This window comes from Empidonax traillii, unplaced genomic scaffold (genome assembly GCF_003031625.1).
Source record: "Empidonax traillii isolate 1590-97213 ecotype Southwest subspecies unplaced genomic scaffold, ASM303162v1 scaffold695:size336133, whole genome shotgun sequence".
Classification (NCBI taxonomy): Eukaryota; Metazoa; Chordata; class Aves; order Passeriformes; family Tyrannidae; genus Empidonax; species Empidonax traillii.
In genome coordinates, this window is record NW_020955888.1 from 75,706 (window position 1) to 102,589 (window position 26,884).

A 26,884-nucleotide genomic window follows, 5' to 3' on the forward strand; every position below is an offset into this window, starting at 1 on the left:
CGTGCCTGTGTGCGCCCCGGGCCCGCCGGGAGCCGTGCGGGGCGGGCGGAGCCGTTGGGGCGGGCGGGGCGGGGCCGGGCCATGGCGGCGGCCGGGCCCATCCGAGGTGCGTGGGGCCCGGGGCCCGCGGGGTGGGCGGGGGCGGCCCCTCCGCTCCGGCAGCTGCTCCGCCGAGCCCCGGCCCCGCCCCGTCCGCCCCAACGGGCCGCGGTGGGGCTCGGAGGGAGGGAGGGCCCCCGGGCACGGAGAGGCTGTGGTGCCGGCAGGCCCCTGGCACCGCAGCTGGGAGTGCTGGATGCCGGGCCCGATCCGTGGCCAGCGTTGCCCTCGGGGCACGTGGATGCCTGAAATCGCCCCTGGTTTCCCCACGGTGCGACTCTTTGACTGTCACTGGCTTTCCTGTCATCCCATACCACACCCCCACACTTGCCACCTTAAAATACGGTGGTTGTTTTCTGTCGGCACCAAGTCCTAGTTTAATCCAGCTGCTCTTCTCCCGAAGCTCTGAAAACCTCACCCCTCCCCCGGAGGCTACTGAAGTCAGTAATAAGGGGTAGCTACGCTGAATCAGGTGGGAGCCTGCGGGTTGGTGGCCACTGGCGCCCAGGAGGAGGATGCTGATGAGTGAATGTGGTGTTGGGGATGCTCTGTACTTCAGCCTTGAGGGCTGCCAGCATCCCCCGGTGATGGGCATCCACTGGTGAGCACTTCATGTGCAAGGTGCATTGCCAGGCAGCTACACCGGGAAGGGACCAGGGAAAAACAACACAAATACCTGCTGAGCAATTGTATTCTAAGGAGATGCACAAACTTCATCTGCCATATCATTATTTCATGCTAAAGAGCAGGCGGCCCAGACCACAGGTATTACCAAGTTTTTAAATTCACGTGTTCTTGTCTTTGCAGTTTCTTCTTATTCATCTGTACACACCAGGTAAGAAACCCTCCCAGCCTCAGCCCCCTGGCTGGGTGTTGAGACTGCCCCGTGTCTCATGGGAGGGCTCAGTTGGGAACTTACATCGCACAGTGAGTCGATATATTGGATGCCACAGTGGTAAACACTGAGAGGAAATGATGCCTGGTTTTCCCCTTCCCTCAGCTTTTCATGACAAACATCTGACCATCCTGCTTCTTAAAAATGGAAGCTGTGACTGTTTGATTTACAAGGAATTGATCTCAAAGGGAGTTGATCTCCCTTAAGCAATGAGTCTGTAAGAGCTCAGGCAGCAGAGGGGAGGTGTTTCTTTGTCTGGCTGCAGCAAGGCCTCGTTTTCCTTACTGGGAAGCATGAGCAGGACCAAACAACAAAGCGCTCCCCCAGTGCTGTCTCATTGTCAGTGAGGTGGCTTAACTCCTTCAAGTTGCAGAGCTGCTGCAGGTGCATCCTATATGGGGATGCCTGTCTGTCTAGAGATTTTGCCATGATAAAAAAGTCAAAAGTACTATTTTTTTTTATTAACTGGGGAAAAAAAAGATTTAATACTTAATGATTGTCGAGATGAGGGACCTGATTTGAATAGACGTGCGACTCGTTCATTGGCTGGGTCGTGATGCGAGCCTTGCACAGCAGTGTCCAAGCCAGCAGTGCAGGGCACTAGGGCCGTGTGCACACTGTGCTAGATTTGGCTCTGGCCGTGTTGTGGGTATGTGCCAGCAGCAGAGGAAAAGCAGCAAGCCTGCTTGCAGAGATAGTGCTAGCTCTGTGGTGCAGCTAGGCTGGGGGAGACCTCTGCCTGCTAATCCTTCACCCCCTTGCAACTTAGCAAGGAAAAGCTGCTGGGGAACTGGTTTTTGGCTCCTGAAATGATGTCTACCTTCCTGACTCTGTCCCATTTTGAACTAGTGGCAGGGGGCCAAAGGCCTACAGGCACAGTTCCCTGTGTGGGATCTCAGTGGGAGCTGTGTTTCCAGTGCTGTGGCTGGCAATTGGGTGTGACAGGGAGATAAATCAGCAGGCATCTTGCATGGAGCGTGTGGTGAAGATGCTGTAACAGCAGCCTGCCATTGTTAGGATCTCTGGTGCTGAGTGCTCTGGCAAGCATTTGCTGGGACTTGGCGTCTCACTAAAGGTATTAGCCTCATCAGAGAAACCACAGGTGTGTCCCCAAAGCACAGACTGTTTTCTACCAGCAAATCTCTCTCTCTCTCTTGGTGTCCTTGCTTTTCTCTAGGTCTGTGCTACCTTATTGAAGGGTGATACTGAGGAGGGAAGCAGTGCCCCAGGATTTCACTTTCTGTGCTTTTTCCATGATAGGGCATTTCCACAGCTGCCTGCACAGTGTGGTTGTTCACCAGCTGGCTGGGGGCAGGCAGTTGCAGCCCCAGTGGGTGGGTATGGGCTTGGTCTGTGACATCCAAGTGTTGTACAACACACTTGTGGCACTGGGTCATCTTGTTGTTCTCTCTGTACCAAGGCTCATAAAGCACAGGCACTTCCCAGCCACTGGGATTTCAGGCCTAGTACTCTTGATCAGCAGGAACAGCAGTGATATCTGATCTTTCTGAAAAGTTTTGGTCTGTTGTATATTCAATAAAAACATTTTCAGAGCTGCTCCTAGGCCAGAGACCATGTATGTTCCTGTGTCTCTAAGCATCTAGCACCTCTGTGCTAAATGGACTGAAATAAAATATGCTTCTAAAGCCATGTGGCAACAGTGCTGTCTCCATGATGCCTTTTAGTAAACCACAACAGTGTTGATAACAGGTATTTTTGTTCATGTGGACTCCCGTAGACTGGGAGATCATCCCTCTCCTACCTGCAGAGGTTTCATGGCATGTTATTAACCACAAAATTTCCTTCCCACTCTACCTGCCGTGTCCCAAAGGGACCTTGCAGTGAAGGCAGAATTGCAAATTTGTTTCTCTACAATCCAAGAGAAAGCACAAAAATTCATGGGCTGGTGAGTTCCCCAGATTGAATGAATGGAAAGTACTTGAAGAGAGAGATCCTTAAATGCCCTCTCTTAAGGGAATGGAGACAAAAGCACAGGGGTTTTAGAGTGTGTTATATGGCTTTGAGTACAGCAGCGGCTTCTTTATGCTTTGTTTGTTTAACTGTATGTTTAACGGCATTTTTGTCCTTTCCTGCAATTTTGACAGGATACATGTACTTGCAGAACCTAAGCAAGTGGCTTATGAAAGCAGTCCCAGGTAAGCAGGTGCTCAAACAGCCCTTGCTCAGGGGCTGGGGACTGATGGGGCTCAGGCAGATCAGACCCTTGGCCATTGTCTTGGTACTGCTTTCCTCTCTGTCTCCAGAAAAGCAGACTGAGAAATTCAGTGCTTGAAGGGCTCACTCCATCTTGCCCTTTCTTGCGTTCAGTCAAAAAAGCGGGCTTGACTTGCATCTTGCCTTTGTTGCCCCATCTGAGCTGCCTAACTGAGATGCTGCAGGGTAGGATGGTGCTGTGGTGCAAGGTGACTGGATCTCACTGGAGCCACAGGTTGCTGTATCCTGGAGGACGCAGTCCAGCTTTAGTAACAGAGTTGCTGTCTGCATGATGTGGTCAAGCTATAGCTTGGCAAGCTAGGGCAACAGTCTCTTGATAACGTCTCTTCTCTACTGTCTGGATGGATCTCAAAAAAGGCTTGACAAGCCCATTGCCCTGCTGTTCCCTATCCTGACTATTAAACCCCCTCCCACCATGGCTGTTCTCTCACTGGTGGATGAGCAACTCCAAATCAGCCCTGGGCACAGGAGAGTAACCACTAACATGCTGTAAAACCTCACCCACTTTCCATGGCACACCCTACTGTAACATTATTACTATTTTTACTGTCATACCTGTGGTGTAGTTAGGTGGTAATAGTGAGGCAAAAAAAATGGAATCATGAAACTCCCTCAGGGGTTTCGGAGATATAATGAAATGACCCTTTCTGCACATCCTCCAGTGACTAAAACCAGACATAACTTGAAGGTTCTTTTGTTTTTGAGTTGACAACCACCACCTGGAGAGTGTTAGGAAGTTCAGTGCCACAGAAGGTGAATGCTCAGGGGATAGTAGTGGCACTTTAAAGCTGTGGGGAGCCATAGGGAACGTGTGTGTTCCATCCTAGGAAGGGAAGGATAACGCCAGCAAACACATTTCACCCCTGTGCATATTACTAAAATTTCACACCCTTTCTGTTCTTTCTAGTCTTGAGTGGGGAAACCAAGACACCATCTGGCCCCTGTCATGGGGGGCTATGACAGCTCGACCATCTTCAAGAATAACATTACTGTCCAAGTCCAGGATAGACTTTTGCAAGCACCAGCGAAGGTCAGTGATGCGGTACCACAGCCTGGGGAAGAAGGCAGCTCAGAGTGTGCTCTCCAGTCAGGAGAGACATGCTGTCTCTCAGGGGAAGGGAAGATGCCATCTCCTCTGCTGTCACCACTGCCTCACAGGGAGCTCCACTGTGGGCATTGAGACTCACCAGGTTGTTTTGTGCTTGGAACAGAGGCTGCCTATAGCGGGGAAGGAAGTGCTATGGGAGCATAGTCACCCTGAGTGCTTGACTTCCAAAAGGGTTAAGAACCGGGGTGCTAAGTTTTGGTGCCCTTTTACTTCCTCATACCCACTGCCTGGCTGTGGGAAGGACTTCTGCAACAAATGGTTGCTGATCTGATGATGTGGTTCCCATCAACGACCATAGGAGCTTGCCTTGATCTCAGTCTTGATCATGTTCTCTGTCAGTTGCCTTTTGCTAACTCTTCTGTGCTGTTCCTCAAAATCCTTCTTCTTGTACAGCTACAGATCAGTGATCGGTGGGCGGCCCCCGCTAGTGAAGTTTGCCTACCCTTCTGAGCGGCTGCTGAAGTTGTCTGAACCTAAAAAAGTCCACCCGGCCTTCCTGCAACAAAGGTGAGAGGCTAGAAAGCCTGTAGGGTGCTACAGGTAGGCCCTTGGGCCTTGTGGCATCAGTGCAGCTTCAAAATAATAAATGCAGGAACAGAGGATGGGTATAACAGAGGGCAAAATGCAGAGCAGGGTCTGTGGTGGGATTAGAACTTCTGGAACCTTTCCTGGGATGAGTTCTACACTGGAAATGGCCACAAGACAAAGCTGCCTTCCACTGCAGCAAATATGAGGCTTAAATGCCCCAGCTGCAGCCTGGTTAAACCAGAGCAGGGGAGTATTTGTGAGTGGTGGTGCCGTGACTCTCTGCTTCCAGATCCCCCGAGTGGCCCGTGTCACTATCCGCGCTGACCTACAATGCCTCCCCACGGATCCTCGCGCTTGCCCGGCCAAAGTCACTGCACCCACAGTTCATTCCGCCCAGAGAGGTGAGGAGGTGGTTGAGTGAGATTTGGAAGGAATAGTGATGCAGCAAACTTTCCTGAGTTTTTACATCCTGTATCCTGCCCCTGGATGTGCCCAGTGTGTGCTACGGAGGGGAGAAACTGTCTGGTTCTGCTGGGATTTATGATACTGAGAGAAACTGCCTTCTCAGAGTGAGATACTGTCTTTACAAATGTCCGTGCTGAGAGAAGGAAAACAGCCAGGCTGGAGCAGCCTAGTATAGCAGGAGAGCCAAGGGAGGCATCTGGGCTGCATCCCCTGATAAAGCAGCCTGGGAAACTGGCGAAACCTGATGGGAATGGCCTGTTTAACTCTTAGGGAGTACAGTCATGTTTGTATTTGGGCAGCTTTGCTCCTATCTATGTATATAGGGGGCATGAGATTGCAAACAATATGCATATTTTAACAGTGTTGTACTAGAAGCCTAATTTAGAGACCTATTTCTGAACTTGTTTCTTTTAGGTGGGTCATCGGTTTGGCAGGGGTGAAAGGGCTTGGAGCAATCTCACATTACACTCATTTCTGTGGCAAAGGCTAGTCTGCATGGATGCAGTCTCTGGGGTTGGGAAATGGGAGGCTGCACTAGAGCAGGATTTGGCAACAGGAACCCTGTGAAAAATAGAAAAGAAGTCCTATGCTGGAGCAGCAATCACTTTTTCCATAGGAATGCAGTTAACTGTACCAGCACTTTTACCCTGAAATCTATGTCTCTCTACTTAGCAGGGAAATAATTTGATTCAGCCAGGAAGATGAACATGAAAAACATGGAAGAAATTTTTCTGCTACAGGGAGAAATTTACTTGACTACACAGGCTCTCATTACTGGTGTTCCTCTCCCGGCTATGAATAGGCAACAGTGGGGAAAAGAAGTGATAGTGCCTATGACATACAAATCCCTATAGCACTGAAATTACCTTATAGTTCAGGTGAAAAATGAACAGTGGGTGCTGGGGAAGTAAGAGTGCTCCTTCTTGTGACCATGTCTGCAGAGGAAGGGTGCTGAGGTGCTCATCCTCGTGGAGGAAGGAGTGTGTCCCTGTGGGATGCTGTGGACAAGTTCTGTATCTGCACATCCTTCCTCTATTCTGAACCCATGCAGGTGCCAACACAGGTTCCAACTGCTGCAACCTTGGCCAATGCATCTCCACGGATAGAGCGCCTGGCAGAGCCCTGTGTCAGGCAGATGACCTGCTGCTATAAGCACAGCTATCCTGAATCTGTCATTCGTCCGGTAAGGCAGCATCACCCGAGACCCTGTATGGAAGGGACACTTGGCAGAGGAGAGGGCATGGGTGCTCAGTCCCTTGTGGCTCTCTTCATGGCAGCCCTGAATGTGCTGCTCTCTATAAGGCTAATGAACCTGAACTGTAAAGCAGGACTCATCCTCCATTCAGAGCATGAACTGACTCCCACAGATGTCCCCAGAGAATGGCAGAGCTGAGCCTAGCCTGCAGTTGTGGGGATGGGGAGAGGGGGACAAGTGTCTAACCAGGATCTCCAATGCTGTGGGGTGGGTTGGACAAAGGGCTGTGGGTAAGGGGAGGCTGGAGGGCAGGTTGTGGGAATGGCCAGGCAGAGATTTCTGCTTCTACAGTTTGCCTGGTGCCAAACACATCTGAGGACAGATCGTCCCATCTACTTGTAGTCAGTGGCTGTGAACCTGGGTACACTGAGTTAGTGGAGGCTGGCCACCCATGAATGCCAGGAGCACCTCTAAGGACCTTTTACTCCTAATTCTTCCACAGGTTTCCAAGTCAGCTCAGCAGGCAGTTGCGAGCCCTCGGACCATTGAGCTGGCTAGGCCAAAGAAACTCCATTCTAAGTATGAGGCCCCACGGAATCCTGAGTGGCCAGTGTCAGAGGCTGCCAAGCGTGCGGTGGCTACACCAAGGATTGTGGAACTGGCCCAGCCTGGCAAAAGGTAGGTGCTGCTTCTCTGTCATGAGGAAATTATCAGCTGCCAGCCCATTTTCTGCAGGCCATAGCACCTTGCTGATTTGCGTTTGGCCAGTGAGATTAAGCCACTGTTCTTCCACTTCCAAAATGCATGTATTTTCTCTGTCTGGATGTGATAATGCTACATGGGTTGTGCATTTTTGAGGTGGAAGGAGAGTCAAAAGAGAAGAAATAGGAACTTTCTAATTCCAGCAGGAATTACTGGTTGGGACTTCTTATTAATTACTATCATAAAAATCACCCAACTGGCACAGGGCACAGTGTAGCACATTCTTGCTGCCCAGCACGACGCAGCTGGCCTCAGCCCGGCCTGCAGGAAGTGCTGGATAGGATGTTTCACTGAGGGTGGGGGAATGCCTGGCTGTAGTGACTGCCAGACACGTCCCTCTCCTGGTGACAGCAGTGGAGGCATGACTCCTTTTGTCCTCCCTTGACAGGGAGGGGCAGGGTGCAGGTGGAGGTGTGTCAGCTGGCAGGCAGCTGGCCCTGCTCTATTCGGGACTGACCATCCCCACTCTCTCTCCTCCAGGCCTCCTATGGGCTTGGCTCAATTCAACATAGATGCATTCAGAGTGAAGGAGACTGCTATGAAGGCAATTTGTTCTGATCGGATCCGAGAACTAGCTCGCCCAATTCAGCGCTAAGCTCCCTCAGAAATGCACCTGCCAGCGGCCCCCATCACCCCTTGGAACATCACTCTCTCTGGGATGTGCTGTGGGTAAAAAATCTACATGAACACAGTGCAGAGGCAGCACTCAACAGAAACACTTTCTGGGAATTCAAATAAAATGGTCACTCCTTATGAATAGTCATCAGGGGAAATGAACAGAATTTGACCTAATGTGGGAAGCCTCTCTCCCTACGAGAGGTTATGTCTGCAGTTTCTCTCCTTATTGTTTTGCTGTAATAGTTGAAGAAGTAATGAATCAACTACTGGGGGAAGGCAGCACAGCACCTATTCTTTCACACAAGAAAGTATGGCAAACCAAACACAACAGCATGCAATAGGGTGATGCAACACAACTCCTGAACTTGGGTTTAAAAATTTATGCTAAAGTTTGAAGAACTTCTTACTGATGCTCAAAGTTTTGTTCTTGTGACAGAAGTAGAGACACAAAAGGCTGCAATGTATGTTGAGTTGGATTGGATTTGGGGCCTGTTTTCTCGAATGCCTGGAGAACAGGCAGATCCAACCTTTTCCTTTGCATGCATCTTTGATACACATGCATCTGGGTAAAATCTGTGCAGTTCAGATACTCAGTTGTGTGACCCTGAGCAAAATAAGGGAGTTCTGCATTGGGGTTTTTTGAGCCTAACTCAAAAAAGCAGAGCTCCCCTCAGTGTAAGAGACAAAGCACATTGCAAAGGCTAAGAAGAAAACAGATATTGATGCCAGACTCTGCAGAACAAATTCTGAGCTCCAGTCGGGTCTGAGAGTGAGTCAGTTTAGCAGCTGGATTGCAGGGGAACAACACAGCCTTTGCAGGACATGGCACAGGGAGAATGCTTTTATCTGTTTCCTACAAGTTTACTGTGCTTTGCACTGGCAGCCCAACTGCTGGCGATGGGCAGGAGATACTGAGGCAAGAGAGATGCTCACCAGTAAGGGATAAAAGCCACAAATGAAAGCCTGTGGCAGTTGCAGAGTCAATGTATTTTAATCTTCCCTGTGTTAAGCTGATTCTCCTCCCAAAGAAGTAGAGGCAGGTGACCACAAACCAGAAGGAGATTAATCAGAGGATCCATTAATCAATTCAGTAATCCACTAAGCAGAGAACTTCTGAACCCTTTTGAACAAGGTAAGGTCACTGGGAAATGATGCTGGTTATTTTTAGACCATGCATTGTCCTGTACCAGGATGGATGAGAGCTTGGGTTTTGTGCAAGAGCCCGAGCACAACTGTATTCGTCAGGCCTGAGAACGGCCAAGAGGAGGCTGGAGTCTGCCCCCTACACCCCTCACCCTGTGGGGGAATCCCAGCACCACAAGACTCTGCCACCTCGGGGCTTAGGTGTGTGGGGGTGTATGAGCTGCTGTGCAGGGACCCATAGGTGTCCTAGAAGATGAGGTTGCCTATGTCTGCGGGCTGTCTGTGTGGAAAGAGGGAAAACCCACAGTGGCCACTGAGGCCATCTTGGAGAAATGGTGCCCTGCCAGTGGAAGGAGTTTGCCTTCTGCCATTAGGGCAGGGAACACAAGTGGGGACATAACACAGCTCCTCTCATCAAAAAACATTGGGTTCTTTATTACTGCATTGGGACAAAAAACCCAAACCAACCCATTCTTTCTCTTTGTTGACCTTTAACAGAAAGTTAAGAAAAGGCATTCAAGTGGAGCTTGGCTTGGTCTGATTATGGTGTAGGCACTCGCTTTGCCAATATCCAGAGCTGACTCCAGCATCTTGAGCTAAACAAGGTCACCTGAACAACACATCTGGTTTTCCAGGTGCCCTGCTTTCTGGATTATCTCTGCCTTAAAGCTAGTACACATACTTTGCTCTGGGGATTATAAGGAAAAGGAATCTTTATTTCTTCCTTCTATATTTGAACATGTTTCATGGTAGCTTTTCTGCAAGCCTGGGACAAGAGCATGAGACTGCCTTGTCCTGTGGAGCTGCTGTTAATGGGTTGGAATCAGTAGGCAGGTTACCAGCCATCAAAAGCTGTATACACACACACACACACACATATATATATAATGTTCTATTTTTGGTTATGTACATGTTAAATAAAACTTATGTTAAATAGCAGAGTATTACTTTGTATCGCAAAACCTATTGCAACAGAAGAACCCCAGCAAAACCCACTCTGAAGAGCTTCACCATCATTTATAGGAGGCATGGGGATCAGAGCAGCATCCTCTAGTCCCTGACAGATCCACTTTCTGAGGGCAGCCCTTCAGACTTCCTCCACTCCGCCAGGCGCTGCTTGAACCATTTCTGGAGAAAAAGAACAGAGCAGGGGTTGAGTGCACTGGGCTGAGCAAACCCTCCAGATAACTTTTGTTAAGGTGCAGATGTGATCAGCACGCTGGGACCGGGCAAAGGAAACTCATGCTACTGCTTCTTGTAGCAGGGCACTGTACTGTTCCCAGGCAGCACAGACAGTCACTCCTGACCAAATGGTCTTGTTAAACTATATGTGCACCTCTTTCAAACTAATTTCTCTTGCTCACTTCAGACTTTGACAGCATGGATGACTTCTTATTTTACTGCGGTGAGTCCAAGGTTTTCTTGCAAACAGAGTAAGAGACTGGCTGAGGAGCTGGATGATGTCTGTTTAAATGATTGGAGCAGTGAAACAATCACTCATAGGTCCAAAACTGACAGGAATCAAAAGCTGAACTCCTTCAGAAAGGGTGAGAGGGACAGCACAGTGGCTCAACAAATTTAAGAATAGATTTTAAAAATTGTTTAAAAATTATCTTAGTCTTTAAGCAATATGCACGTCTATGCTCTTCTTTAGTAACTTTGCATCTGTAAGTCAACTTCAAGAGCTGCTGATGCCATTTCAACACAGCCACAATTTAAAATATTAGAGAAAATGCATCTGGCTAAAGCCACACTACCTAAGAAGAAAAGTAAGAAAAGAGATATAACTCATGTGCCGGAAACACAGCTCAGCCTTTTGTTTGGCAATGTGCCTGTGATTCCTTTTGTTGCAGCTCATCTTGTTGCTATATTTGTTCATGACTATTTTTGAAGCTATTATGGCCCATAGTGATACAACCACAGTGCTCTGTACAAGTGTCTCTTGCACTCATATTGCGTTGGACCACATCCAGTCAGATGATCGACAGCCAAGCTTCCTCCCAAAAATTTCACTTTCTGTCCTAAACCATCATCTCCGGTTGACTCAGTACCTCTTTGCATCTCATTTTTACTGAATTTTTTATTAAAATGGCTGCTATTTCTAGCTGATAAAGCACTCCAGATGTCAGGAGCAGTGATTCTCTGTGTTATGCGCAATGCAGGCACTTTGCAGCTCACCGTCCCAATCTTGATCTTGTCCCTAATGTGACCTTCATCTCCAGATTTCTAGGAGCACCCTGGATTTGTGGAAAAAGAGGGCTATCAGGGAAGATTTTAAGATACCTACAGAGGTGTCCTGGGCATATATGGCCTGGTTTTACGACTTGCTTTAGGAAAAAAAAAAAATGGAACAGTGCCATTTCTAAGTAGAAAAAGATATTTTAGGGGTACTTAGGGCAGCCTCCTTGCTGCCTCAGATAAACAGTGATACCTATCACCAAAGCACAGTAGAGGAAGTGTCCCCTTTTCCGCTCCAGCCAAGGACTATCAGTGCAATGGATGCTGTACCAGCATCCTTCCCTGGGACAGGCTAAATGCTGACATTGCTTGCTTGGCTCTTATATCCCTTTGGCTTTGCTGAGGGAAAGCCAGGCTTGGCAGCTCTCTGCAAACTGCTGCTAACTTTCCACTGTGTTGGATTTCTTTTCTATACCCATCAATGCTGCTATGAGCCTAGTAGCTTATAAAACACCTTTATCAAAATGAGCTGCACCACAACCTGAAGGAATTGGGAAGGAGCTGTTTGTTTCTGAAGCTTGTGGTAATCTGCAGGTAGGCAGATGGAGCACAGAGCTTGGTGGAATTCCCAGACAGTGGCAACCTGTCCCTGTGAAGGGTTATTTGGAGGCCTCTGTGTCTCCTGGAAAGGCTCACAGACTTGCCTGGCATCTGGGCTTGGGGACGCTGAGGTATCTAATTGCAGTGAGATGGAGTGTGCTCAGCCTGAGCATGTCCCACAGCACATCCTGCAGGCATTGCATCTATCCAGTATCTGTTTTAAAATGACTATAGTTTCTTCAGACCATAAAGTCAGCAGTGGTTTGAGCACCCAAACTACCAGAAATGGGTTGGAAGAACAGTATGCATGGGTTGTATAATCAGGGGCAGGAACGTAAGGGGTGGAGGGAGCATGTGGGTTACAGGGATGTGCTGTGTTGCAGTTAGAGCTCTGCGGGCGCAGTTGGGACTAGAGGTGTGGTGGGGGTTACAGAGGTGCAGAGGAAATTGTGGGTGCAGCATGGGGTACAGTGAGCAACATGCAGGGTGCACAGTGGTGCAGGGAATGCAAGCAGGGAGCACATGGGACACAGAGGAGTGTAGAGCGTGTGGGAGGAGCATGAGAGGTGCAGTGGCTGCTGCAGGAAGAAGCCTGTGAGGGGACAGACAGGTGCAGATGTATGATAGAGAGACCAGGACAGGCAGGAGATGTGGGGAGCGTGTATGGGGCGGAGAGGCATGCAGGGGGAGCAGGGCTAGAGCCAAGGGAGGGATGGGGGCCATACACTCACCAGGGTCTGCTCCTCAGAGAGCCCAGTCTCAGCTGCGATGAGACACAGCGTGGTGGGGTCAGGATGCTTGTTCACCTTGCAGAAGTTGTACTCCAGGATCTCCAGTTGCTCCTCAGTGAGAGTCACTGGCTTTTCCGTGGCCATCTCCTCCTGGGGCAGGTCTATGGGGCCAGGCACTGCAGAGAGGGGCCAGTGTCATTGCTTAAGCTGGAAGTGGTCAGTGGGGCCACACTTTGCTGAGTCCCAGTTTTACCATGCCTGTCCCCACCAGCTCCCCCCTTCAGCAATGGCCTCTGGCTGCGGCAGGGCACAACTCCCTTCCCAAAGACATGCCACAACTGCCTTCCCAAAGACATGCCACGGAGCTCAGCTGGGAGTGCCAACTCCCCAGCCTCCCAGCAACTCCTGCCTCGGTTTCCTTACTACGGTGACCGCACGCCAACAGTGCCCAGCTGAACTGTCTCACCATTCTTAGCTGGCAGGAAACTGCAGGCTGCTCAGCACTCTCCTGGTGCTGTATTTATAGCCAGCGTGTCTCCCATGGGGACGATTCATGTTTACAGCCGTATTTAGGCCTGGGCGGCACTTGGGAGTGATGTCACAGCAATGGGAATGTTCAGGGGGGTAATTTAAAGACATTAGTTAAAAAACATTATTTATCCTCTGGGTGAAGGGACAATATCTGGCATCCAGCCTAGGGGGTTGGTTTTTTTCCCCCCCTACTTTCCAGTGATCAGGCAAGTTTGTGCAAGGGAATCACAAACCAGAGAATGCAGAATCTTTTAGGAGCATGGTCTTTGATCCAGCAATCACCCTATTTCCCCTCCTGATCAGTGTTCTGGTTCTCTTCTGGCAGTATGGCCAGACAAGACACAAAGCTGGTGATGAGTGGGTGAGCTGCTTATTTTTTACTAATATTTAATGTTATCATGCATGGGCATAAACAGTTAGTCCTACTACTCCTGAGCATCACTGAACTATTTGTTTGGTTTTTGGTGTATAAGTGAAGAGTCAGTCCTCAGAGGACTGCACCCCATGCATATCTGTTGCCCAAGCACTCACTGGCTTTGGCTGTGGTCAGTGCTAGGTGTTCCCAGCAATGGCAGAAACAAGAAGCCCATATTGTCCTCCAGAGTAATGTTTGTCCCACTTGTGCTTTGCATAAATCTCTGGAAGGCTTAGCCCAAAATCACAAGCAAAACAAGTAAGTGCACCTTGGGTAAGTCCCACACCTCTCTTCTGCTGGGCTTCAGGTTTGCTCCGGTGTGGCAGGGGGTCGAGCTTGCCAATTCAGTTAACTAAGACACCAGGCGTTGCCCCCACAAAGCATGCAGAAGTCCCTTGATGCTGAATCATTTTGGTGTTTTCGAAACCAGGCTGTGGGGTGTTGGTGGGGGAGGAGCTGGATGCAAAAATGTGGCCTTTCTTGATCTGCTCTCCTGCTGTCCAAGTTGCCTGGCCCATCTCTATCAGGTGGACTGGTTGGTATTGCTGGCTCTTCAGTACTGCCAGAAGCCCTTGGCCCACCTTGGGACTCCCCTGGGCCATCCACTGCAGACTTGCCCTCCCTCCACACTGCAGTCCAGTCTCTCCTTTCCTTTGATTCTGGGATATAACCCAGGCACCTCCATCACGCTGCACCCCTACCGAATAGCTTTAAACCCAAGCACTTTCTTGGCTGACTGATAACTCACCTGGGTACCCTGGGATACTGAATGCCCCAGGGCTTTCACTTGCTGACAGAACTTCTAGGATGTAGCTCAGCTTCAAAACTGTTTTGCAGCTTTCAAAGAGCCTGCTCTGCTGTTCATGAGAGTCCGGAGAGACCCTCTTCTTTGAGCTTTACCTCATAAAGCAAAGGCCCTCCTGAACCTAGTGTGCAGAAGGCACTTTGACTAACAAAAGAATCCTTTGGTATTTGAGTAGGGGCTTATAAATAGACCAGGGCTGGTTGTGAAACAGCCCACTCTGCTTGAGTCACACTTGGCAAACACTGATTGTAACATAGTGGTTGCGAAAGGTTGCAGCACCTCTGAATGTGATGGAGTGCTGGTAGACAGTATCATCCACTAGCCCTGGATGGACTGGGGAAAGACCAGCTTTAACCCCAGGTGCTGCAAGCTGAGCTGGCCTTGTCTACAGAGAGTTGCAGCTGCCTGGGCTTTCTTGGGGCCAGCTCAGTTCAGAGGCATCCATACAGGAAGGGAGCAGCCAAAATTCAGTTCCTCAAGCATTTGAGGTAGTGGAGGTCTGCTGAATGCTGCTCACCTACTTTGGACATTTGGGGTCCTCTGGAAAAGATGCAGGGGTAGAAGGAGGTCCCCTGGACTTGAGGTGTTGCTCTCCAACACCATGGCTGCCATGCTCTCCATGAGGTCGAAGTGCAGATGAGGCCAAGCTCAAGCCACAAGTCCTGCCTCTCCTCCTTGATCAGCACTCCACTGAGCCATCTGCCCTTCTCCTAGAAAGCCCAGCCACCACAGGGCTCCTCATTACCTCTGGATCACACATCTAGCTTGGGCCACCAGCAGCAACATGTCTTGGTGGTTCATAAATCATTGTTTGCAGCCTGCTGCATTAATATACATTAATGTGAGTGCATTGATTTGCATAGGGAGCATGTGCTTCAACTTTCATGTTTCACCTGCACAGCTGTTTCTGTTTATCTCCAGGTTCCTGAGGCATTTCGCCGTAGGACACAGTATCTTCTACCTGCTGGCAGCCCAGGGTGCTCCAACATGCACAGTGTTATGTCCAATGGCTTTTCCTTGTCTCCCCTCTAACCCTGCTCTGGAGGGACAACAATTCCTACCTCTCAAGGTTGTGAGATGGCTTTCAGGAAAAGACTAAAACCCTGGGGCTCCCGGAGGACTGCAGGTCTCCCCACATCGTGGTCCCTATGCAACATGCAGCATCCAGCATTTAGCACCTTTTGGGTGCTAAAAACTGGGGATATACAACTGGACTTGAAGGCACCAGGAGTGCCTAAATGCCCTGATTGGCCCAACCTGGACCACTTTTCACTTGCCTTCTATTTAAATGGAGGCTCAGTTAGGCCTAGACCTGCAGCCTGGCCTTCAGGCTGCCTAGCCCCCCTCCCCTGTACAGGAAAGGTACAAATGTCTTGCTTACACTTCTTTAAGCCTGGCAGAAAGATAGAGACTCATAGCTGTTTGGCTCAGCTGCTGAAAATCACTGCTGCTCACTGCTTTTTTCTGCCTGACGTTTTGAGGACATTGGAAAAAAAATTTTTTTCAGTGCAAAGGATGTTAACCATCTATCTGGCTTTCAGAAAGGCTGTGGGGCTGCAGTTGTCATTCAGCTCTGTGAGCAGTCCCCTGAGAGCTGTGTGTCAGGGGTTTACTCACACAGGCAGAAATGACAATGCCAGATGCACTGTCACAGTGAAACCACCACAGCTTTGGTGACACCTGCTCTGTCCTAAGTGTCAAACTAAAAACCCCTGGGAAATTCACACTTGGCTCTGACTATCTTGGTTTTAGGTGGAGCAGTGTTAGAGCAGAAGCTTGCAAGAGGTTCAGTGGTTGCCTGTGCTGTGGGTGGCTCCACCCAGCCTTGCTGTGTACATGACAGCACCTGGTGCTCTTAGTGTGGCTGATAGGGCATTGAAGTGGACCTCCAGAGCCATTTTGGAGTGAGCAGACAAAAGGTAATGGCCAATGGACACAAGTTGCAGCAAGAGAAAGTCTTACTGGATATAGATATATTGTACTGCCCGTGTCCTGTGGTTGCATCCAGCTCCTCAGGGACACCCCGAGTTACTAGCAGGACTGCTAGCTCTGGCCTGAAATGGAGAGGACATCCCTCTGTCTCCCAGCATGCTTGCCCAGCACTGCTAGTGCAGTCAGCATTTACTATCCTGGCAGAAATGTGCTGCTTTTCCAGAAAAGACATGATCTCTGTTTGCTCAGCTTTGCTTTTTTGAACAGTAGTCACAATAGCTGGCTGGCTGTGTAACTTTCTAACGATTTACTGCACCCAAAGCCCCTGAAAATCTCTCTGAGCAGTAGCTCCTGCCAAGCTTATGGGGTCCCCCTAGGCCCTGTAGGGCTTCTTGACCCCACTGTCAGGGCTGGGATGCAACTGGAGGCATCTGCATCTGGTTTTAGCTTGCAGCTATTTCCTGCCACTGCAGGGATCAAAATAGCAGTTCTCAATGCAAACGAGCCCTCTTATTCTGCCCTGCTCTGCTGCAGAGCCATGTCTTGTCCTGAGTTTTGCTTGGCCTCCTGCTGTGGTGTGGCTGTGGATAACATCAGCCAGCATGGTGCACAGGATAAGGTGGGACAGAGGCTTTAAAAATAAACCGGACCCTGCCATAAATAAGGAAAAACCACCTGTCATGCATCCGGTAAACTACCGGTTGAGCCTTTTAGAAGATAATATCGGACGGGAACAAAGCAAACACGAGCACAGCAGCTGCTGCAGCAGAGGCAGGTCCCCGTGGTAGCTCCCACTTGGGGTCTCTGTCTGCCTGTGCGCCCCTTGCCCTACCCCGGGCATGAAGCTTTCTCACCCAGCCCGGCTGGGTGCAGCTCCAACCTCAGCAGCACTCACAGGTCAGCTCCTCCCTCCATCCCCCACCTCCCCATCCCCAACAGCAAATCCACTCCAGCACCCCCAGCTCAAAACATATGCTTACCTGGAGCTGGCAGGGGCCAGAAGGGTGTAAAAGAAGAACCCCGCAGGTCCTTGGGTGACTGCTTAAGTATCTGCGTGTGTGTGTGACAGGCGGGGACCTGAAAAACCTGCCGCAAATCACAGGAGCTCCCGGGATCCACAGCCACTCTCTGGGCTGGTAATTCAGGTTTGGCATCCACTCTCCTTGGCAGGGCTCAACGCATGGTTGTACGCGCTGCGGGGCTCTCGGACGGGTGGCACTGGGAGCCGTCGGGGCTCGTCCCGCCACTCTCTGGGCTGATGGACACCGTCCTGAGGGCCCCGGGCGAGGGCTGCTGGGGCTGTTTCCTGCAGGGGTACAGGAAGGGTTGAAGGCGGGGTGCGGCGGAAACCGCGCTGAGCTGTTCGTTCATCTGCACTCCCTGTCCTGCTTGGCCAGGCTGGATCCCGCTCCCCTGCCGCGGGGGGCCCCGCTCCTGGCGTTGCTGATGGAGTACGCCGGCACTCACTCCTTTGAAGGGCTGGCTTCTCATCTCACTTCAGTCTGTTGCAAATGATGTGTCCAGGTTTAACATTCCTGACTCTGCTGTCGCTTTGGTCAGCCATGTGATCCGGCTGGGTATAGGGGCAGGACTGGTCTTGGATCTGACCTGCTGCTGCAGCCCAAGTGCCCTCAAGAGGCACGGAACAGGAGCCTGGCTGGGGATGGGGAGGAGGGTAGAGCATCCTCTTCTGCCAAAGACCTATCCTCTCCTTGGTTAAAGTGCCCAGGAGCCTGCAGTTCCCACTGAGGTGGTCTGGAAGCAATAGATAGCATCTTAAAGAGTCAGCTTGTGGGGTGGGGTGCGATGGGGAGGGGCTGATTTTCCCTCAGCTTATAGACAGCTGGAAGGGGATGCTGGAAAAATCAGAGAGGCTGGAGAAAGGGCTCCTGAAAAATTGAGTATGGTTTGCAGTGGCTGAGATTATCTGCCAGAGCAAAATGCAAACTGGCACAGAATGCAAAAAGCTGTGAGCTGGCTGGAGCCGGGGCCAAGGAGCCCTGCCCCTGGAGAGAAGTGGCTGGACAAACACAAGAAATCTGCCATATGTTTAGCAATGAGCCAAAACCATCCCAAAGAGGTTTTTATTGTTGGGGGAACCATGGGCCAAGGCAAGGGAATTGCAAAGAGATCTGTGCTGAAGGGCAGGCAGACCTGTGCCAATTTTCATGGCAGGATGACATTTATGAAAAAAGAGTGCTTTTGCTACAGGGATAGCTTCACTGCCTGATAAACCAAGTGGTCCTGTTCAGTGGCTGACAGAGGTTTTTTGGAGAAGACTTGATCCTGCATGCCTTGGGCAGGCACCTGGCCAAGGGATTATGTCCTGTTTATCGCAGGTGTTAAGCAACAGGAGCATGGGTAGCAATGTGTGCGGACAGACAGGTTAGAAGATGTGTCCAACGGGATGGCTCCAGCAGCCATCAGGGTGCATTCAGGGAGGCTGGAGCAGACCCCTGCAGCAGAACTCAGCCTTGGATTTCAAACCCAGTGTGGGAAAATCCAGGCAGAGTTCCCAAACTGCATACTGTCACGTGCTTGCGGGGAGCTCTGGTGGGTATCGCAACTTACCTGCCCCATGCCCATGCTCTGCTCTGGCATCTGCTCTTGGCTAACCTTGGAGACAGGACAGATGGGAAGATACTCTTCCCAGAAACATTTTCCTATGTTTATATGCTGGGGTTTTTTTTTCCATGCATGTGCCCCAAGCATTGCAAAATGTGAGTAACCTGGCCTGCAGGAACAGGATGGGCTCCTCTCTTCCCTTGTTTATTACTGTCAACAGAAAAAAAGTCTTTAATGTGGAAAAACCCTTTTCCCTTAGCCTGTGAACCCAGCCCAGACTTGTGCTGGGAGCACTGGCAGTGACGTGTTTCAGGCTGAGACACACCTCTGAAATGGTTTCAGAGGTTCTAGGAGTCCTGAAGTGGTGACAGCACGAAAGTCACGTCATGAATCTACCCACATGTGGCTGGCACATGCAATGCTTTTCTGATCTTTTCTGAAATCTTTTAGGCCCTATTTCTCCTCCTGGAAGGGGGTCAAAGTACTGCTGGAGTTTATGCCTTACCTAGTATGAAGACATCCTGTCCCCAGAGGATGTCCCTTTGTCAGCAGAACTAGATTAAATAGAAACAAAATGCAGGGTGCACCCAGGCCCATCACAGAGATTTTTTTCCCGACAGGGGAAGAAGTACAGTTGTTGTGATGTGCATTTGACAGTCTTGCAAGATACTATGGCATTGCAGGGAGGAGTTGACAGCTGCAGCCTGCATTCAGCACCCTGTTCCTCTGGACCCCTCTTGCAGAGGCTTGAATATCATCCATGTTGCTCCATGGCAACATGTTGGCTGCAGTCACTTTGCGGGGAGCATTGGACACATAGCTCATGACTATCCAAATGTTGTCCCCCTAACGCTGCATGGAGACAGAATGGAAAAAAAGATGAAGAGTGGAGGGGGAAAGCAACTTGTCAAGCCATCAGGATAGAATGGGATATAATTTAGCTTTTCTGACTTGTTCATATTGGCTCCTTTTCATGCCTCTGTCTCTCTCTTGAATTTTGCCATGTTTTCTTTCCTGAAAATGAGGCTTAGTACCAGCATCTCTTGTCTGGGTATTAAGCAGAGATTTTTTTTCTTTTTCCAACTGTGTGAATTAAAAAATATGTGCTTTCCAGAGACTCCACCCATACCCAACTGTCAGAGAGCAAAACCTTCCTTTCTCCCTCTGAACACACTAATGCAAAGTAGAACTTCAAAAGCCATCTTCTGTTTTGTTTTTCAGTGGTTTTTTTTTTTCCTGGTATGCTGGGGTTTTCTGGCTACTAATCCAAAAAATGTGGCTGGAAACAAGGCTTTACTGAATATTTTGGCTTCCGTTCAGTCAGAGAAGAGTTTCCTAACCAGGAAGCTTACAGGACAACTCTTGCAGTAAATCAGATGAGACTTCTACCTGCATACTCCACTTGCCCCAGAACAGTGTAAGGAATCGGTTGCTCTTCAGGGTGCAGCTAACAATTGCCTTTGATATCACAAAACACAAGAACCTGACTGAATCATTGATTTTTGATCAGTTTTTCCCTAGGAGAACAGCAACACTAGCTGCAGCCAAAGAGCCAGCAGCACACAGTGCTCACTCAGACTATGCCTCGGACAGGAGGAAGGGGAGGTGGGTATAGGTGGCCCCTTGCTGTTGGGGCAGGGCTACCTGCTGCCCACCTGGGCTCAACAACTGCCTCTCCTGCATCCTCTTTCATGCATTTTCCTTTGTTTTTTTAGTGGACAGGTTCAGCCTGTCTCTCCTCCGCATTAGAACGGATCCAGGCCAGACAGATACTAATCAGATGTGACTTCCAGTAAGATCCCTGCCTTTACTTTGTATGTGGGATACAGTCCTGTGGATGGAAACTGCAATGTTTTATTATTCTTCCAGTTGTTCCAATACTTCTCAGAGAACAGTGTCATCTCATTGGTATTTCCATGTGCAATCTCTGCCTGGGGTACAGTCTTCCTCCCTACTCTCCCTCTTACTAACCAGATTGTTTTGAAGTGACTAAACCAGGAGCCGATACATGCAGTTCCTTGCCAGGAGGATTTTCAACAGCACTGCCATTGCCTGTGGGCAGAGCATGCCCCAGCATGCAGAGACAGCTGGCAGGGCATCCCACGTGTGAGCTGCCTGACATGCCCAGCCCAGGGAAACATTGGGCTCTGGCACTGGGGAGAGGCAGGGAGGAGGACAGAGTAGACATGCAGAACTGCTTTCTACCCTGGAAGTGCCAGAGGTATGCGAAAGGGAGCGAGTGCCCTTCCACAGACTTGGATGGCCATGTGCTTTCAAGGGAGCAAGTCAGGGAGGCAACTCATAGGTTGAGATAAAAACAGTTTAACAGTTGAAACAAAGTTGAATGTAATAATGATAATAAAATACAACTGCAACTAATAAATAAAGAGTTATATTTATAATAATAATAAGAAAGACAAGTGATGCACAATACTACTGCTCATCATGTGTTGACCAATGCCCAGTATTCTGAAATCTGTTCTATTCTGAATCTCTAGGCTGAAGCTGCCTGGTTTTGGAAGTCCTGACTCAAATACTTCAGCAGTCAAATACTTCAAGGTCAAGGGAGGAACTTTATCCTTCCCCAAAGCAGGGATGAGCTCTCCCCAAACACTTGCCTGCCACCAACACAGCCCTCTCAGTTGCAAGCAGGCATGCTATCCCGAAGCCCTGCTTCAAGGCTCTTATTGGGGTGAGCACAGATGCTGACAATCCCTGGCTGTCATGGAGCCCAGACACTTTTCTCAGCCTTCACCATGAGGGACAAGGACCACGTTTTCCCCTCTGCTGCCCCGTGCCAGGCAGCCCATGGGTGCTATGAGGGGTAGCCAGGGAGTCTCTGGCTGCAGGGGGTGCTTGGCCCTTGCACCCACCTTGCAGCAGCAGTGCCATGCAGCCAGCCCTGTGCTTTCTGTCAGACCAGTTTGAGTGGGTGGGAGAGGGCCTTGGTGGATGCCTACTGAGAGGTGACCCTGGTGCCACCAGCTGCTGGGGCATTGCCACAGGTAATGAGCAGGATGGGTCATCTCCATGTGATACACACCACACCCCCTGTGGCACCTGTGGTACCCCATAGCACGGGCAGGTGACCAGGATGACTTGCAGAGTGACAGTGAACAGGGAATGGGATGTAATGGAGAGAGGCCTTCTTCTCCAGCTGCTCTGTTGGGTGTCAGGGAGTGGCTTCAGGGGCCCTATGCAATAAACTTTAAAAATGTTTTCCACTTTAAGAGCCTGGTTGCTAAAGAGGGTTCCTGGGAAGCCGGCACTGACAAAGGTGTCACAGCTACCTGGGTGCCAGCTGCCAACAGTCTTCTCTACACAGTTGGCCATGGGGATGGTGGGTGAACACAACAGAGGCACTTACAGCTGGCTTCTTCATTGCTCTGACAGCCTCACCACACCAGGGAATGGGTCACCCACAGTGGAACATGCCCTGCTCCTGGGACTTCCACCATGCTCCAACTTTGGGGGCTGGGGCACTCCGCTTTCAGAGGGTCGGTATGTGTCTAGTGTGTCTAGCAGGGAAGCTCCGGGAGGGAGGAGAATGCTCCTTGCCATCTCTCAGGATACACCACAGGCTGGTGGCTGGGGATGCTTTCCAGGGAGCAGAGTGCAGTGCAGTGCTGCACAGGCCAGCAGCTGGAGAGTGCTCAACCCATGGGAGAGCCCAGCAGGCTCAAACAAGCACAAACATCCTAACAAACCTGAGCTAACAAAGCTGTGCCTGTGCCGCTGCTTAAGGAAGTTCTTGTTGCAGAACTTCTTCTTAAGGAATTCCTTCTACTTAAGGAATTCTTTTTGCAGTATGTGTTTTTGCTCCTTGTCCTGCTGGAGGGAAGTGGTTTGGGGGACACCAGAGGCTGGAGGTGCCAGTTCCAATCAGCAGTGAGATCAGGTTCTGGAGGCTGCTAAGCTGAGGCTGCCTTCTGGCACTGGTGGGAGATTGCCTTTATGTTACTCCAAGTGTCTATGTACCTGTCTCATGACTGGCTGGTACTACACACAACCAGTGTGTCTGGCTTCTCTGGGTGGGTTTTTCTCCTTTCTTCAAAAACTTTCTCATCTCGGGCCTAGTCCTAGCTAATATGATCTTCTCCAGAGAGGGCTTTATGTAGGGCTGTGTCTCCTGTTTCTTAAGCTTCTTGAACTCTGTCAGGCTTGGTGTTGTGACTGCTTCCCTGTTCCAGTACCCAATCACCCTCTGGGTGAAGAACCTTTTCTAATATCCAACCTAAACCTCCCCTGACACAACTTCAGGCCATTCCTTTGAGTTCTGCCACTTGTCACCACAGAGAAAAGAACAGTGTTTGCCCCCAGTCTTCCCCTCACTAGGAAGGTTTAGACTGAAATGAAGTCTCCTGTCAGTCTTCTCCAGGCTGAACAGACCAAGAGCCCTCAGCTGCTCCTCATACAGTTTCCCCTCAAGGCTCTTCACCATCTGTTGCCCTCCTTTGAACGCTCTCTAAGAGCTTAATATCTTTCTTATATTGTGGTGCCCAAAACCATACCCAATATTCAAGGTGAGGCCTCACCAGGGCAGAGCAGAGCAGGACAATCACCTCCTTTAACCAGCTTGTGACACTTTGCCTGATGCCCCCCAGGACATGGTTGGCCCTCCTGGCTGCCAGGACACTGCTGACTTATATTCAACTTGTCGTCTATCAGGACCCCCAGGCCCCTTTCTGTGGCACTTCTTTCCAGCATCTCATTCCCCAGTCTGGATGTACATCCAGGATTGCCCCATCCCAGATGTAGAATCCAGCACTTCCCCTTGTTGAACTTCAAAGAGGTAATTGCCCACCTCTTTAATTTGTTGAGGTTTCTCTGCAGGGCCACCCTGCCTTTGAGGGAGTCAACAGCTCCTCCCAGTTTTGTGTCATCTGCAAACTTGCTTAGTATCCTTTCCAGTCCTGTGTCCAAGTAATTTATGAAGATGTTGAAGAGCACAGGGCCAGAGATGGAGCCATGTGGAACCTCACTAGTGACAGGTCACCAGTGTAATGTTCCCCCATTCACTATTACCCTCTGTGTTTGACCCGTGAGCCAGTTGTTCACCCACCACAAGAAGAGTTTATCCAGCTGTGTGCTGAACATTTTGTCCAGATGGATCCTGTGTATATTTCACGCTGGTGTAGAGCTCAAAAGTGAACTCTGGAGCTTGGCCGCATTTATCCTGGTATTCACAGCAACATGCTTCCCAATCCTCTTGGGACTCAGAAATTCTTTGCACAGCTAGAGAGCAAACCCACATGCCTGAGGAAGAGTTGTGCCACATCATTATTTCCTGTGATCACCAGGGTCCTCCCAAGGGAACTTGTCCATCTGAGAACTGCTGATCTTTTTCTGTGTCATGGCTTAACCCCAGCCTGCAACTATGTACCATGAAGCTACTTGCTCAGTTCCTCTCCTGCTAGGATGGGGAGGAGAATTCTAAAAAAGTTAGAAAATCCTGGGTTTAGACAGGAACAGTTTAATAATTTAAACAAAGTAAAACATAATAATTATAATAAAATATAACAATGCAACTAATAAATCAATAGTAGTAATAATAGTTGTAACGAAAGAAACCCAAACAAGAAAGACAAGTGATGCATAGTACAATTGCTCACCACATGTTGATGCCCATCCCGTTCCCTGGTAACACCCCCACCATCCTTTCTGGCAAGTGCTCCATTTATGTACTAGGCAGGATACTCTATGGTATGGAATAGCCCTTCGGCCGGTTCAGGTCAGCTGTCCTGACCACACTCCCTCCCAGCTCCCTGTGCACCTGCTTGCTGGCAGAGCATGGGAAACTGAGAAGTCCTTGGCTTAGGGGAAGCACTACTGAGCATCAACTAAAACATCTGTCGGTTTGTTGTCAACATTATTCTCATACTGAATCCAAAACACGCCACTGTGCCAGTTACTAAGAACAAAATGAACTCCAGGATATCCTGACACGCAGTTCTGATATGTGTAGCTGATAAATACATCCCTTTTTTCAGGGATGACTGCAGGACCTTCCAGGACACAAAGGGAAACCCAAAGATTCGTGATCTGTCTGTATTAGCCTGCTGTTGCTCTGGAAATCTTGGTGACCTGGGGGTAGGATCACACAAGTGGCTATGTACTCTGCCTGGAGAGACCTGATGTGAGCTAGGAACTGCTCACAGTGTGCTGGTTTGTGTCAGATGAGGTTCAGTCCTGCCATTTCTGAAGACCTGGGGGCATTCTTGAGTCTCTGAGAGTGCACTATCTGTTCTGAATAAAGTAATCTTACTTGTCCCTAATGGCTGACTGTTGACCCTAAGCACATATTTTGTGAAGTTTGCACCCAAGAAACTTAAATGCAAGAGATGGGAAACTAAGCAGAAGGTTCAGAGGCATTTTTCTGCCGTTTATGTACACACAGCACTCTGGATAACTTAGGTGCTTTCTCATAAACAGTCAGAACTGTGATAGTGGTTCTGGTGGTTCTGATAACACCCAGCTTTGGGCAGTGCAGATACTGGTTGCAAATACACTAGCCTCTTGCTATTACAAACTAGTGAAGTGGAAATGACCTCTCAAGGTCTCTAGTCCAACCTCCTGCTCCAAGCAGGGCCTTCTAGATCCGGTTGCTTAGGACTGTGAGCAGCAGAATTGTTGAACATCTCGAAGAGTGTTGGATCTAGAACCTCCATGGGTCCCTGGTCTATTATTCCTCACGGGAAAAACATTTTTACTAGTAATTAATAAAATTTTGCATGCATACGAAATCCCCATTCTAGCACATTATTACTTATGTGTGGGTTTTTTGCTTACTGGTGCATGGCAGAGCCTAAAGGCGGTGTTTATCAGGGGACAATAAATGCTGCTTTCCCTCTTCATTCATTTCAGAGTTAAAAATTTCCTTTGTCTCTTCTGATTACTTTTTTAAAGGGTATCCTTATTCTTCTGTGTCGGAGTGGAGGAAGCCCCCCAGATATTCAGGTTTTTCCTCTCTTTGGACTCAATCACATAGCAACAGATGCTCCTAGGAGTTTACAGACACATATGCCCAGAGTTTAGGAAACCTTTACCTTGGCTGATCCGTGCAGATGACTTGCTTACTACCTTCTCCTATTTGCCATGAATAATATCTAGCTCCCAACTGACAACCATATATACAGTCAAGTTTTAAACTTTGATTATGGTTGCAAATCCCTACATTCTACTGGAAAATTTAGCTGCTTAGGGCATGTATGGGAGCACTGTTTGACATGATAAAAACTGGCTGGAGGGCAGGGCCCAGTGAGTGGTGGTGAATGGTGCTACATCCAGTTGGTGGTCGGTCACTAGTGGAGTTTCCCAAGGCTCAAGTGTTGGAGCCAGTCCTGTTTAATATCTTTATCAATGACCTGGACAAGGGGATCAAGTGCACCCTCAGTTCAGGGGCAAGTTGATAGTTGGAGACAGCACCAAGGACACAACCTGTATTTTGCTCGATTGTCAGAATTTGAATTTAGGAACATGGCTTAATGTTCCTAACTTGGCAGTGTTAGGTTTATGGTTGATGATCTTAAAGGTCTTTTCCAACCTAAATGATTCTCTGAGTTTTAGTAGATGAACCTAATCACTGATATGACTTCTTATTCACAACTATTCCGCTACACTTTATGCATTCTAGCTGTATTTATGTCTCCTAGCATAAGCTCAGGGAAAGTAGAAACAGCATGGGGCAAGCACATCCATAAATTTACAGAATACCACCTAAACCATAAAAAAAAATTCCCCTAAAAAGCTATGAATCTTATGTAAATGCAAAGTTAATTTTTTTAGTAATTCACAGAGAGAAACAAGCTATTTGCAGTTTCCCAGTGCTTACCAGGAGGTAAAAGTGTGCATGCAGATAGCTATTGTAAAGCAACCCCAAAGCTTCCTAGAGAACCCACTCCTCTCTTTGACAGATGCTCTTCAAATGGAGATGAATAAAGAGGGCTCACTTCAGGTGTCCATTTACAGACATCTGCAGCTTGCTGGATATCCAAAATATTTGAAGAGGACTGACAGATACGAAAAAGGACTTTCAGGAAACCCAGGCCCTGCCAGGGCAGCAGTTTGGGGCTTGCTGTA

At 49.3% G+C, this 26,884-nt stretch overlaps 2 protein-coding genes and 1 long non-coding RNA gene across 6 annotated transcripts; 2 read left to right on the plus strand and 1 right to left on the minus strand.

Annotated features, from left to right (window-relative positions):
- The first annotated feature begins 54 nt into the window (after positions 1-54).
- THEGL (theg spermatid protein like) lies at positions 55-8,050 on the plus strand. The gene is made up of 8 exons (XM_027899919.1): positions 55-106; positions 3,100-3,150; positions 4,137-4,259; positions 4,731-4,844; positions 5,155-5,266; positions 6,382-6,513; positions 7,028-7,203; positions 7,768-8,050. Exons 3-8 carry the CDS (start codon positions 4,186-4,188, stop codon positions 7,880-7,882), a joined length of 723 nt encoding a protein of 240 aa, XP_027755720.1. The 5' UTR covers positions 55-106; positions 3,100-3,150; positions 4,137-4,185; the 3' UTR covers positions 7,883-8,050.
- Positions 8,051-9,924: 1,874 nt separating this feature from the next.
- HOPX (HOP homeobox) lies at positions 9,925-17,466 on the minus strand. 4 transcript variants are annotated; one of them, XM_027899925.1, is made up of 3 exons: positions 17,221-17,466; positions 12,558-12,733; positions 9,925-10,176 (listed from the first exon to the last, which is right to left on the minus strand). In XM_027899925.1, the coding sequence occupies exons 2-3, from the start codon at positions 12,699-12,701 to the stop codon at positions 10,099-10,101; spliced, it is 222 nt and encodes a 73-aa protein (XP_027755726.1). In that variant the 5' UTR covers positions 12,702-12,733; positions 17,221-17,466; the 3' UTR covers positions 9,925-10,098. The 4 variants fall into 4 exon arrangements, with proteins under 4 accessions (XP_027755726.1, XP_027755725.1, XP_027755724.1 ...); XM_027899924.1 differs by lacking the exon at positions 17,221-17,466 and adding an exon at positions 14,252-14,382; XM_027899923.1 differs by lacking the exon at positions 17,221-17,466 and adding an exon at positions 13,024-13,142.
- LOC114065777 lies at positions 13,156-24,835 on the plus strand. The gene is made up of 3 exons (XR_003573046.1): positions 13,156-13,449; positions 16,061-16,227; positions 24,796-24,835. It is a non-coding gene; the product is annotated as an uncharacterized LOC114065777 (long non-coding RNA).
- Positions 24,836-26,884: the final 2,049 nt, after the last annotated feature.